The sequence below is a fragment of the Bombus flavifrons genome, chromosome 4, assembly GCF_040668555.2.
Source record: "Bombus flavifrons isolate JBK064 chromosome 4, iyBomFlav1_principal, whole genome shotgun sequence".
In the NCBI taxonomy this organism is placed as follows: domain Eukaryota; kingdom Metazoa; phylum Arthropoda; class Insecta; order Hymenoptera; family Apidae; genus Bombus; species Bombus flavifrons.
In genome coordinates, this window is record NC_138445.1 from 10536710 (window position 1) to 10551443 (window position 14734).

The window sequence follows — 14734 nt, forward strand, 5'->3', positions numbered from 1 at the left end:
ATTAAATGTGCAAAATATATAATTTAATTAAAGTTAGAATATAAATTAAATATACAGGTCTCATAAAGCATTCAATACATTTTTATATTATATATATATATATAAGATTCTAACTTGACTAATTCAAAAATTAGTCAAATTAGTATCTTCTATAAACAAATTTTGATAATAAATAAGAAATACTACACATATATATTATATGTCTTTCGAAGTAACAAAATTATTTTTACGTTTATGTTAAATTTATATAATTTAATGTTTTGAAATATTTTGTCACTACTAGCAACTGATATCAAACTATTTTAAACAAGGATAAGAATATGTAATATAAATTTATTATAATATAAATTTAATAGATTTGTAAGTATTTAAGTAACTGTTATAATGTTTTGTGTACGAGCGTTTTCAAGTTGAGGAATTCCGGTCGTATATACGAACGTGCATCATACGCCATATCATATAGTTCAGCGATATACTTTATAATATAACTGGAAAATTAGCTTAAAATAAAAATTATGCCATTAGTATTGAATAAATTGCAATTTGCTGCATCTCTTTTACGAAGTAATTTAACTCCGAAAGTAAGGATCACAAAGAGATAGTCATTGTTAAAGGTCATTTAATGCTTTAAACGATTTTTTAGGTTATACCCGTGAAATTTATACATCCTACATTTATAAAATATGATGACAGTTTTGATAATGAATCAGTTCCTATTTCAAAAGATAGAACTAAAGTTATTCCTGTAGAAATTAGCATGAAATATCTAAAAAGTAGTGGTACGTAATTACGTAACATTAGTTTTGTTTCAGTATGACTTTAATCACATTTATAATTTCTTGTATAGCTTATAAGAAAACCTACGGACAGTATCCTGTTTGGAAATATTATAGAAGAAATTTTAAAGGGCAAATTCCTCCCCAAAAAACACGAAGGACTTGCATTGTATGTACTTTTAAGAAATAAATAAAAAACTTCTATTATTTTATTTCTTGAAATAATTCTACAAATTTTTTAGAGAGGTGGTGTAATTTCTACTGGTAGCCCATGTCCCATATGTAGGGATGAATATCTAATTCTTGATTACCGCAATATTGATTTGTTAAAACAATTTATTTCTGAACATAGTGGAGAAATTTTAAGTTACACGTAAGTTTAACTTCTTCTAAATTAAAAGTAAGTATAGCAAGAGAATATCTATATAATTATATTATTTATTTTGTTTTATTTACAGTTATACTGGTATATGTCAAAAGGCTTATAAAGATCTATGTGTAGCAATAATGAAAGCGAAAGAATATGGTTTACTTTCATATGATGTTCCCTTTAGATATTATAAGTACTCAGAATGGAAAAATTAATGTATTAATCTTTAACTTGTAATTATAAGAATTTTCATTTAAAAAATAAAACATGCAAAATGGATAAAGAAGAAATAAACTGTACGTTTGCAATAGTAGGTGGAGGTATAGCAGGAGTATCCTGTGCTAAAAGTATAGCCTTTCTTGTTCCGGAGGAAAAAATCATCCTAATTACAGCAAGTCCCTTAATAAAAGCAGTTACAAATATAGTTCCACTTAGTAAAACATTAATGCAGTTTGATATAGAAGAAAAGGACACAGCAGTTTTGATGGAAGCACATGATTCATTAAAAATTATTAATGATTTTGTAATACAAATAGATAGCTTAAATAAACAAGTGCAAACTAGAAATGGAAGAATTATAAACTATAAAATGTTATGTCTTTGTAATGGTGCTAGACCAAAACTGATAGAAGAACATAATAATTTTATACTAGGGATAAGAGATACAGAATCAGTTCTCCAATTTTCTCAAAAAATAAAAAATTCAAGAAGAATTGTAATAGTTGGAAATGGAGGTATTGCTACTGAACTTGTGAATGAAGTAGATGGTGTTGAAATGATATGGGTGATTAAAGATAAACATATTTCTGCAACATTTGTTGATCCTGGGGCTGCAGAATTTTTTATGGACAAGGTATACAAAACTGATCCATGTACAAATACTAATGCTAGTTCATTAACTAAAAGAATGAGGTACACTGTCTCTAATACATCAGTTGTAGCAGGTGGACCAGCTCTAGGTCCAGATTGGCATAATAATTTTGATGTAAAAGGTGCTTTCCTTAAATCTGCAAAAGTACAAATAGAATATGAATGTGAGATCATTAAAATTCTTAATAAATCAGAACAAAAGGAAGTTGATCCCATGGAAGAATGGTCCATATATGTTGAATTAACAAATGGAAAAATTATTGGCTGTGACTTTGTTGTATCAGCAACAGGTGTAATACCAAATTCTGATATAGTAGGTTTGGAGGATATAAAAAAAAGTGAAGATGGGGGGCTGCTGGTAGATTGGAAATTGGAAACTTCAAAACAAGATATATATGCCGCTGGAGATGTGTGTAGTGCAGGGTGGGAATTAGCAAAACATTGGTTTCAAATGAGGTTGTGGACTCAAGCACATCAAATGGGACGGTATGCGGCAAAATCAATGGTTTCTAAATTAAAAAATGAAGAATTTTTGCAAGATTTCTGTTTTGAACTTTTCACCCACGTAACTAAGTTTTTTGGTTACAAAGTAGTTTTACTTGGTTTGTATAATGGACAAAAGTTGGATAACAATTATGAGATATTGTTACGAATGACCCACGGAACAGAATACATAAAACTTATCTTAGAAAATGGTAAAATGCAAGGAGCGGTATTAATTGGAGACACTGATTTAGAAGAAATGTGCGAAAATTTAATACTTAATCAATTGGATTTAAGTATTTATGGAGAAGATTTACTAAATCCTGATATTGATATCGAAGATTATTTTGATTAACCGTATCTAGGAATTCAACTTAACAACAGACCTATATGGTATATTTCACTAACTTAATATTAACAAAATATACTTTATCTAAAAAATGCTTGCTTAAATTTTGTTTGAGTAATATTATTATAATTTTACAGATCGTATAAAAATTTAATTAATAGTTAAATATTCATATTGTAATATTTTGTATGGATGTATGTATATAAATATTACATAACACCTTATGAGTAATAAGAAATAAAATGGTACAGTTACATATAAATGTAGCTAAATATATTTTTTGTTCTAATTAATGTCTTTAAAGTATATTATTAATATATGCTTTAAGTCTCCCTACAAATAGTTATCTTATTTAATTACGTTAAATATTATGTAATGATGTTAATTTTCATTAGGTTAATTCTTGTTGTAATTTATCATTAAATCTAACACTTTTCTTATCAAAACCGTTAATACTATTGCGTAAAGTAGATTTTGTCAGAGAAACAGATTTTATATTGTAATTTTTAGAAACTGCCAAATTTGTGTCAGAATCTTCTATTACACTATTATTGAAACTCTGCATAGGAGTTACACTTTCATTGGAATATTTATTTATATCTTCTATTTCTAAAATTTCACGTAAACTACAAATGATACTTTGCATATTATCAAGTGATTCCGCAACTGACTGAATTCCACCATTTCTACTACATAATTTACGTAAAGTTCTTGTAGCGAGTTCCATTTGAACAAGACACGTATTTATGGTTTCTTGATCTTTGGAAACATCAAACGTTTGGTTAATTAATGTACTTCCAAGTATGGACGTATCTAATGAGAGTTGTTGTAGACTTTCGTTTAAATGCTTTTTTACTGGTGTAATGTTTATTGAAATTCGGCTATTATTTAGGGAGTCCTCAAAAGTTTCTGTATTTTCATAGGGTTCCCAAGTTTCTTCTGATGTACATAGCTCCTTTATTGAATCTTCTATATCATAGTCTCGCAAACGATGAACCCAATCTAAAAAACGCATTGGCTGCCAGAATGTCTCTCTCATGCTATCTCTATTACGTATACGAACTACTGGTTTCAGACTCTTATTAACAATTATTTGTTGTTGATCAAACTCCTAAAAATGTAACGAATAAACTTATGGAAAAGATATATTTTTTTAACTACTATCTATGCAATAAATACTTACATAATTAAGACCAACTTCTCTACACCGTTCGGTAGCTTCTTTTACCAATATTTGCATTTCATGTAAGCTAATACCACCGTCACTTATTGCTTCTGCACTAGCTTTCATTTTGAGAGCGAATTCGGCATCTGCTGCCCTTTCATTTAAAATGCTTTCCAGTTCTTGTAAGAAATTAGATTTATATGGCACGACGCTAACTTTTTTTTGATCTATTTGTATTTGTTTTAATCTATTATTTGTCTCAACTTCGTTTTCGAGTAATTCTTTTTCCAATTCTAATTCTTTCTTCTTTTGATGAATTTGTTCCAATGCGAGTTTCTGCTCTTGGACCGTGGAACCAAGAATTTCGATTTTACGTTCGTACGATAATTTTTGCGATCCCAATTGCATTTCAACTTCTCGTTTAGCATTTTCTAATTCTTTTATTGCTTTTTGTTTACTTTCTTCTAACTCTGCCCTTAATCTATTTAATGAAAAGTAACATAACGTTAAATACCTTTTAGTCACGCACATTTATTGAATAAAAAGAACTATTAAAAATTCGTACTTTTCTTCTTGCACTTTTAGAATTTCTTGATGAGCAAATTCATAGTCTACAGCCTGCGCTGAAATTTGTATATTGCTATGTTCATCATAAGGACTTGAGACTTTAAAATAATGATTGCCGCCAATTACTAATCGGTCACCATGTTTTAAAATAACTTTGCCAGTTACCACCTACGATATGATAAATAATTTAATAATGATAAAAATAAAATAAGATCATAAACATAAAATATGTTATACCTGTCCATTCACGAACGTATCTCCTTCCATTTCTGATGATAATATAAGTTTCCCATTACTGTTTTCAATAGTACTGTTGAACGTATAAAAAATCGATAACCATTAAAATTATCTATCTAAAATAATTTATTAAAATTGGTGCATATATAAATAATTTCAATTATATTTGACATATCTTTCCATCAAACGTAAATGATTAGCATTTCATGCTCATAAACACGATGAAAATGTATTTGGAATCGTTTCGGGATCATTATACTATACAGTGAATACAACATAATAATGTTAATAATGAATAATACATACAACTAAATAATGAAATACTGCCATGCAAATTTTTTTAACCAAACAGATTAATTACAATATTATTTTGGACGACGTTAAATAGATCGTGAGGAAAGCCCGTGAAGAACATGCACTCTTGAGAGGTAGATAGGAGAAGGGAACAAAAACAAAGTAAAATAGTTTCCTCCAACATAATTCATAGGCGTCAAGCTGAAAAACGAGCATAGGAGGGAAAAAGAGGAACAAAAGTGAAAAACAGAAACAAGACCAACAACCGCATCCTTTCAAGTCATCGAACCAACCAATCCAATAACTAACCAGTGTAAAGGCCTAACCAGTGGTCCATCCAACATGATATCCAAATGTTCGGAAAAGTTCTGACAACCTGAATTTTTTCCGATACGAACAAGTCCTGGGGGAATGAGATACAAAAGCGTACCAGATAACATAGGATCGGCCGCGAGATTTATAAGACAAGGTTGCTTATCCTTCTCACGAAAATCGAGTTCAATAGCGATACCACAGCGACGTAAGTACTTTATTTCAGAATTTTTCTTTTCCTCGGTATCCCGCAATTTCATTTGCCAAGTCCTGCAATTACATGTAGCTAAATATTTAAATCTTCAATTGGTAAACATCCTCTGAACTGTTTCCGGAACAATGTGACGAAATATTTATTATAGGAACTACATTATATTAATAATGATTATAGATAATTACTCATTGAAACAATTTGATTGTTCCGAATTGTTGTAATTAATGCTCTAAAATAGCTATAACAGCTTACGTTGATATTAACTTACATTTCAGTAATCGCAAGTTGTTCTTCAGTCTTCTTTAGCTGGTGTCTTAATTTATCAATTTCTTGTTGTTTCTGCTTAATTTCATCGTTATTTTGGTTAACCGGTGGGACGGAATCGAGAAGACGACGTGGAAGAATACCAAGTTGCTTTTCGTATCCTTCACGTACACCGCGCAATCGCAATACTTCCGCTTTCAATTCCCTAAGAGAGAGATCACAATTATATTTAAAATTAAAAGCTTTAGGTTAGGCTTGTTGCAAACTAGAAAAACTGTATCGATAATATTTAATGATATTCTTTTGTTTATCTGTCCCGAAGTGGAAGAATTATTTTATACACGAACGTTCGATTTATTATATTCATATTGGAAGGAAATCTGTTATATTTTATTGAATGTAATAATGAATTATTAGTTGTTCATTCATAAAGAATATATTACCGAATTAATTTCTCATGTGGATCTTCATTGATTCGAACACGATTAACAATGGCTCGAGCTTGACAAGCATATCGGAGTGTTGCAAGCGTCTCTTCTACGTGTGTATTAGCTGGTGATACTGTTCCAAGCATTGCTGTTCTTGAATTTCCTCCGAGGCTTTCCTATGTTTAAAAAAGGATAAAAGTTTAAAAAATATGTTGGAAAATAGGAAACCTAACAGTTTCTAATAAATATAAGGGAACGTAGAAACTCTGAAAAAGACAAGTTCCAATGTACATAGAAAACAAAATGAAGTCATTGAACTGCATAATACTTAATTAAACGAGTGTAAAATCTCCGTTGTATTGATTCGTCGTAATTAAATTATAGAGCTAAAGAAGTGACATTATTAGCTTTGCACGTCGTGTTTTACTCGTTTCATCTAACTTAATCTCGATTCTTTTGCGCATAAATAATCATTATCAGTATTCTGCATGATAAGACAACACACACTCGGTTAAGACAGATTGCGATTTAATCTTTCCTAAGTAATACTTACAATGTTATCGATCACACCTTGACGTTTATGTTTCTCAATGTTATCCTGATATAATTAATAAACGATAAGACATCAGATAGAACATCAAATTCCTCAATAGTACGTATACACAAGGGTGTGCTAAGTCATCATTCAATGATTCAACAGTGAAAAAAGTCTTATACATCTTTATCTTCAACATTTTTTATATTTAATGAAATCTATTTATTATCTATTTAATTTTTAGATTTTATTGCAAGGCTTTATTCATTGTCGATAAAACTTATTGAAGCAACATGCATCGTTAACTAATCGACGATGTTGGACAGAACCAAATAATTTAAAGAATTTGTTAGAGTACTATTTTTCATATCTCATCATTATCAATTTAAGCACTTGAACCGCACTTGAACTACACTTGAACAAAAGTCTCTAATCAAGATATAATCAAAATATAATTATCAGTTTATAATTATGATAAAACAAATGTATCTATACATAAAATATCTATATGTTACAATCCTTTTTTTACGTTATTCATTTCATTTTATTCTTAAGATAACAAAAAAATTAATATCTTCTAACTGCGCATCTTTCTTCAAGGTTTGATATGGCAAAAAACTTTTTATTGCACCTTATTCAATGTTATCAGTAAACGAGACTTTATTTCTGTTCATAGTTGCTATTATTTGAAAAATAACTCACAATATACGATTGTTTGGTAGAGAAATAATACCTACATATTACTAATGTATGTGTTCGTTTCACTTAATTACATAATAAATCTCGTTATAAAACACATTCTATCCAACAATAATAATTATTGGATCATATTTGCTACTTTGAAAACAACAATGTTTTCATGGGTGATAACTATTTAAATAATCTTGTTTTCACGATAAAATAAAATTTTACGTAAAATATACTTAAATATACCCCCCCCCCTTTTCTAATCGCTAAATGCTCGATAATAAACGAGCAAATTGTATTATTATACGAACTTGCATTTATAACATGAAAGATATGCTTATATCATAGGATAATAATTATCGGAAAAACAGTTCTTTACGCTTTCAACAAGATTCTGGAGATTAGTAAGCATTTACGACGTACTGCGTTTTATGGTGAGGCATAAAATAAACATTAGCTAATATTATCGTTATACAATTCTCGACAAGTACATAGTAAGCGTGAGGTGTTATTGAAGTGTTAATGACGATTCCTAATAATAGCCTTCAAAAATACAATAGCAACGTTGTTTCTTATCTCTTATAAAATAACATCCTAAAAGCCAAGTATATGTACATATATAATGAACGATAAAAAACGGCGTAGAGAATTGAAACTAGAGAGAAATTTATTTAACGGCCATACCTTGACCACTACAAGAAATAGACCGTGTTAAAGTTGTACAAGATCAGATTAAGAAATTCGTGAGACAATATCATAGATGAATAAGCGCGGGAAATGCGTTAAACAATCGCAAAATCCACAAGAAATTCGCAAAGGTGATTGGAGGAAAAGGAGGGGCAAAGCACTGAGTTGAAGGGCGCGCGGTAACAACGGAGAGGAGAGGAGAAACAAGATCCGATGGAGAGGGAATAACCGACTCATAAACATTGCATGCTCAGCGTCAGTACTTCTTTAGTTCAAAGTAAAACACCACAGCAATTCGAGCACAACGTTGTCTTGTTTTTTAGCGGTCGCAGCTTTTTCCTCTCTTTCTTCTTCTCGAGTAATATGTAATAACACGAATTCGATAGTCTATCAATAAGTTGTTCTCAACTGGTGAAAGAAAGAAAACCGGAAACAACGATACCTAGCACATTTTACTGGTAAAACGAGTTTTAGCTGCGTTTTAGAAAATCAGTGCAAACTCGCGTCAGCGGGTTTCATTATAAACTGAAAGAATAGAAAAAAAGCGGATTAAGATATACGTCAAGAGTTGACTGAAAGTATCAAGAAGGAAGGAAGATATATACGGAAATTTCTACGAAGAGAATAAATTCTGAATCTAATTATTCTCGAAGATACCTCGGATTAGAACGATGGATTTAGTCTACGTTCCCGAAATCTTGACCTATGGTTTCTTTAGAGCTCCTCAGTATCGGGACTACGAGCAGCCGTGGAATAAAGATTATTTTAATTGTGGTACGTCTCAATCATATGAAAATGAATCACTTTTTATATACTCACATATGACAACTTTCTTACTAAAGAGAAAAGAAGGGAAAAAGAGATAATATTAAGGATCTATGATGATCACTTTGTTATCGTTCTTCTTTAGACAGATACTATAATTAAATTTTCATTAATTAACATCACGATAAATATCATTTCGTTATTTACTATATATAACTTCATTTATTCTAATTTCACGCGATCATCATTGGTATTTGCTATGATATATTGGTATGATCTACTGGTATATGCTATATTGTTTTCCACGGTTCTCAGCATTTGAATAATCTAACTCGAGAAATTAATATTATTTACTGACATCTCGTGAATGGTGTTTTCCCTTTATGTCCCTTATTTATATGATATCATACTACACCAATGATTAATGTTTATGTACGTTGTCGTTTTTATCGCTTACTTTCCGTATTTAAAAACTTCGAAATATGCGACAAAAAATACAACCTATCTTTACTAATGAAAGTTTATAAGTATTTTGAAAGTATTTAAATTGACTCCCGATTTCGAACTATTAATCCGTAAAATGTACGTGCATTCATCTATCCTAATCTGTGATATGTTTCAACAAATGCTTATTTTTCTTCTTAGAATAAAATAAAGATTTCAACAGAAATGATCAAAACATAAATCAATTAAACAATTCAATAATAACAAATAATCGATTGCATAAAATCGTTACAATCCATCTATCGAATGATTATTCGGTGTTCTAATTAATATGATAATAAGGAATTTCAAGATTCAATTGAGAAAAATGATTTATATATTTTTAATCGATGCCGGTGCATAAGTGTAAGATAACTCTTAGATATTTCTGTGCAACGTAGTTGCCCCTCCCTTTGCGTTATCGTTGTGAGGAATTGGTTGCCTGAAGGCAGTCCTCCGCATTATTTATCATATATTAGGCTTTGAAACTATCATTATCGCAATTCGAAAAACGTCATATTACGCACAATATAAAATAGTGAGAATAGTACAAAAGAATTGGTATCATCGGAAAAGCTTCGTATTCTATTTCATTGTGTCAATTGTCTTCTTAATGAAATTTTGGAAATGCATATAAATTACATATTTCCGAAAATTACATATGTATGTATGATCAAAAGGAGAACGCAGCATCAAAACAAGTTAAATCGTAAACACGAAAAACATGTTTGCATCGTTACGATAACAAATACGGTGAAGGTTGTAATATAATATGCTAGATCAATTCCATTGTAATAGATATAATAATAGCGTTATAGTTATCATACTTGCGATTACTTATATTTTGCTACGGCTTGTTATTGAATAAAATAGTCTAATATATATGTATATGTATATATATATATATATATATATATATGCATGCAGGTAAAAAGATACATAGATCTAAAAATATCTTTTGAAACCAGCATGACACATTAACGAGAATAAACAGAGATGAACGATCCTTTTATTCTATTTGCAATAACAGATTCTGCATTTGTATATGCAGGAATGCTTCGCGTTGTGTGTAGAGAAACTCTCGATTATTCACGCATTTTTAGATGAAATCTTTATGCAATTGATTTACGAAATGCTATAATGAACTTACCGGAAGGAACATCTATTTTGATACAAATTCAATCTATCAATTTTTCTAGCAATCTATTAATGCAATGAAAAAATAACAGAATCAATAATAGAATTCGAATAGGACTAGGAAGATATATGATGATTCTGCATTACTTTTATCTTATCAAGGTATCTTTTTTACTGCCCGTACAAAATATTACGATCTTGGTTATCAAATTTTTATCTATCGGTTCTTTTATCTTCAATAATTATCTTTCGTCACTGTTACACTTTACTAACATAATTTTCGTCATAATAGTTTTCTTTGAACACATGAGTTTCATGCGATACGTGTAACGCATCACGTTACTTCATTCACGGGAGACAATTATAACATATCTTTCGGGTTGAGAATGACTCAAGAACCACGAGTTAGGTCAGCAGATTAGCTACGTGCAACAACGCACGGAGTTACCTTTCAAAAAATCGTTGAACCTTAGCCAGGATTAACAATAAAAAAATATTTTGAGGTGAAAAGGCCATTGATTATAGAAGTTGACAAAAAGTTGACAAAAAAAACCTTAGTTTCAAACAAAAAAGATGTTGCGTATTTAACAAATATTTTATTTTTCCCGAAATAATAAAATTTAAAATGAAATAATAATAGAACATAAAGTAATAAAAATAGAATACAATGGAAAAAGAAAATTATCTTTCAGGTAAATCAACACAAGTTCATTCTCAACGATTGCCACAACAACACCATGAACAAAAAGCACTTTCGAAAGAAAATTGTTATTTGTGCCGGGAGAACAAGAGAAGAAGTCTCGCGGCTTATATACGAGAAAAATCGCGAAGGAATTCTTGCCAAGAAATTCACGAAGAAGAAGAAGAACATGACTGCACAGACATTAAAGAAGGAATCACAAAAACTGATAAGAAAACGTCAAAGAAAGTTTTAGAAAATAACGGATGTATAAAAATGAATAACATAACAAAAAACGTCAAATAGAAATAGAATGTTTACTTATTCATGTTTCAGCATTTTAATATGGTTTCCAAAAATTGATACCGAAACAGACGTACCTCGTATATAAGGAATGCAGAATTATTGTACCAAACTTCTATGATACGTGTATTATATTATGATGTGATGATTTCAAATGTTATTTACCTTTAAATACTTTTTTCGCAGAACGAAAAATTTTAAGTTTATATTTGTATTTGTAACAATTTTACATGTTCAAAACCTACATAATGAATAATTTATGTTATTTTATATCTCTTCTGCTACTTGATATAATGCACAATTTATTGATTTTTTAAAATAATATTAAAAAGAATATTTTCATATTAATGAAATGAGTAGTTTAGGTATTATTTTAAATGATACATATATTGAAACATTTTATACAAATATCGCAAAAAATCATCAATCAAGTACATAATATATGTACATCCTAACAATTTTTTATAATGTGTTATTCTGTACATGAGTAAGACAAGGTTATGAAGCAACTGATAATATTATCTGTTTTTTTTCCAAAATCTAGCATAACCAATAATTGCATTTACAGTTAATATGAACTGCATTAAACTATAAATTGACATATATTTATACTATTCCAGAAATGCTTTAATATTTTAAAAAAGTAGATTAACTAGATATTCAATGAAGAATTGAATAATTTATAAGACTGAATATGTACATAAAGTTATATAAAAAAATACATCTTCAAAAATAAAGTAAACCTAACTTAAGTTTTCTGTATATTGTATAAGAAAAGAAATCATATACATAAGTAATGATTCACTAATCATTAAAGCCATAGAAGCCATAACAGCTTTAATGACTGTTACAACAAAGAACTTTGTCATTGAAGATACAATAAAAAAAAATTATTTACTTATGTCGAATCTTGTGTCAATGACTTAATAACACTTACCTTTAGCAGCCATGTAAGAACAGATTCACGATATGGAACAAAACCTCGTTTACGATTACTTGTGTTTTCAGCCAAGGATGCGATTACTTTTCCCAATGTAAGCAGTGATTTATTAATAGATACTCCTTCCTTTGGAGTACAATTAATTTTATTATTATATGAATAAAATTACCAGACTATAATCAAGTAATTAAATGTAATATGACATACCTTTAATCTGTCACCGCTTGCACAAGTTTGACTCAATCTTTCACTACCTGCTAAATCTACTAAATTAATTTTACTACGTCGACTAGCATCCACAGATTCATTATTTAATTGATTATTTTTTTGGGTTTGTGTTAATATGATACTAAATATACTATGAGATCTTGAACTCTTTTCATTCATTCCAGTTGCTGCTGTAGCTCGTTGTGAATTGCCTACCTTAAGCCAAGTCTAAGAGAAATATATTTATAACAATTTAATAATCAACAAATAATCTTACAACAGACGCAATTATAACTTATATTATAAACATACCTGCAAATCTTTGTAATTTTGCACACAATGTTGACTTAAATCAACAATATATGGTCCAAATACAGGATGTTCTCTTACTTTAAGAGGAGCCCTTTTTACTCCACTGTTAACATTTGTTAAAAGATCGTGTATTTTTTCATTATAAATTTCAAAATAACTAATCTCTACTGTAGTTTTAATATTCATATTAACAGATGCCCTCGTAAATATTTCTTGACAAAATCTTGGAATAATACCAATTGCTTCATCGAGTGGTATTGTATTATTTTGTGCAGATTCTTGACCCATCATGCTATAACTTTTACCAGAGCCTGTTTGTCCATAAGCAAATAAACAAACATTATACCCTTCAAAAGCATTTTGTACTAGTGGTAAAACCATATTTTTAAATACAATTTCCTGATTAGCATAACTAGGTTCTGATGCATCTATTTGTGATATAAAGCAATGGTCATATGTGAAAGTATGTTGAACAGATTCACAAGTGACAATAATATTTTGACCATTTACTTGTACGACTGATATAACTTTTGAATCATTTAGTTCTCTGAAATAATAAAGAATAGAAAAAATATTAAATCATAGTACTATCTAAAGAAAAGCTTTTGGTATAAGAATTTAATAACTTACTTTGTATTCAAAGGTCTAACACGTATACCTACAGTCAAATTACTATTTTCTCCTTCATATACAGTTTGATCTTCAATACCAATATCGTGTGATTTACCACATGGTGTTTCAACTTGAACAACATTAAAACAGTCAGGAGTAGCTTGTGATAAAATGTTGTCACTAAAATAACGTTTTACAGGTGTTTTATTTGGAGGCAAGATATTTATTTTTGAATTGCTTGTAGTAGTATGAATTTTATATTGTTTGGGAGTACAAGAATGCATGGTTAAAGTCTTTTCATTCAGTGAAGTTGCAGACACTGTTTTCGTAGAGGTTTTATACTTTGAATCAGATGCTGCATATTCAGGAAATAAAACTTGTTTTCTTTGAAATGTATTTATAGACTTTGAGTGAGACAGATTTATAGTATAAGGTATATTTGTTGATTTCAAATTTTCAGTATCATTGTCAAGTAATATTTTACGCTTTTCAAGTTTTAAACATTTATTTTCAGTAACATTTTGGACTCCTCTTTGAGGTGTATCGAGTATATCAGAACATGTTCCTTCGCTACAAAATAATAAAAAAAATTAATATATAATAGTTTTTGATTTTTGTTTAAATGTATTAATATAAAAAAATCTCACTTCTCATTTAAAGAGTTTGTATTCTCCTTATCGAAATTAATAGGCGAACTTGAAAAAATGGCATCACAAAATCCATGTCCCATAGATTTTAAAGTATTATGTGACATAATGATGGAATTTCTTTAACTAAACACCATCAGTACGACAAGATTTGCTTTCCTCTCAACTAACCTCCTCAAATTCTGTTCTTTGACAGTTCACATGGATTATTTGGGAGGATATTCACCAGTTCGTCACAGTTTGGATCCTTTGTAACGAATTTTTTCGTAATAACAATATAAAAATGACATAAACTTTAAAAATTATATTATGCTTAATGGTTCAATACTAACACCGATTGTTCATACATTAACAACAAACTTTGGCTTTAAAACTGATTAATTTATTAATATTTTAGTTAAAATATAATAT

At 29.4% G+C, this 14734-nt stretch overlaps 3 protein-coding genes and 1 long non-coding RNA gene across 5 annotated transcripts; 3 read left to right on the top strand and 1 right to left on the bottom strand.

The window, feature by feature from the left end:
* Window positions 1-404: 404 nt before the first annotated feature.
* On the top strand, window positions 405-1527 carry mRpS18B (mitochondrial ribosomal protein S18B). The gene is made up of 5 exons (XM_069111263.1): window positions 405-581; window positions 644-779; window positions 848-945; window positions 1019-1149; window positions 1235-1527. Exons 1-5 carry the CDS (start codon window positions 516-518, stop codon window positions 1359-1361), a joined length of 558 nt encoding a protein of 185 aa, XP_068967364.1. The 5' UTR covers window positions 405-515; the 3' UTR covers window positions 1362-1527.
* Window positions 1421-3052, top strand: Pyroxd1 (pyridine nucleotide-disulfide oxidoreductase domain 1). Its single transcript, XM_069111253.1, has one exon. It carries the CDS (start codon window positions 1421-1423, stop codon window positions 2852-2854), a length of 1434 nt encoding a protein of 477 aa, XP_068967354.1. The 3' UTR covers window positions 2855-3052.
* A 39-nt stretch (window positions 3053-3091) lies between these two features.
* neb (kinesin family member nebbish) lies at window positions 3092-14641 on the bottom strand. 2 transcript variants are annotated; one of them, XM_069111244.1, is made up of 12 exons: window positions 14324-14641; window positions 13695-14246; window positions 13065-13611; window positions 12753-12980; window positions 12543-12671; window positions 6345-6505; window positions 5906-6106; window positions 5421-5693; window positions 4818-4890; window positions 4579-4748; window positions 4032-4494; window positions 3092-3959 (listed from the first exon to the last, which is right to left on the bottom strand). In XM_069111244.1, exons 1-12 carry the CDS (start codon window positions 14428-14430, stop codon window positions 3240-3242), a joined length of 3624 nt encoding a protein of 1207 aa, XP_068967345.1. In that variant the 5' UTR covers window positions 14431-14641; the 3' UTR covers window positions 3092-3239. The 2 variants fall into 2 exon arrangements, with proteins under 2 accessions (XP_068967345.1, XP_068967347.1); XM_069111246.1 differs by lacking the exon at window positions 5421-5693.
* On the top strand, window positions 10394-11540 carry LOC138178916 (uncharacterized). The gene is made up of 2 exons (XR_011172857.1): window positions 10394-11126; window positions 11316-11540. It is a non-coding gene; the product is annotated as an uncharacterized LOC138178916 (long non-coding RNA).
* Window positions 14642-14734: the final 93 nt, after the last annotated feature.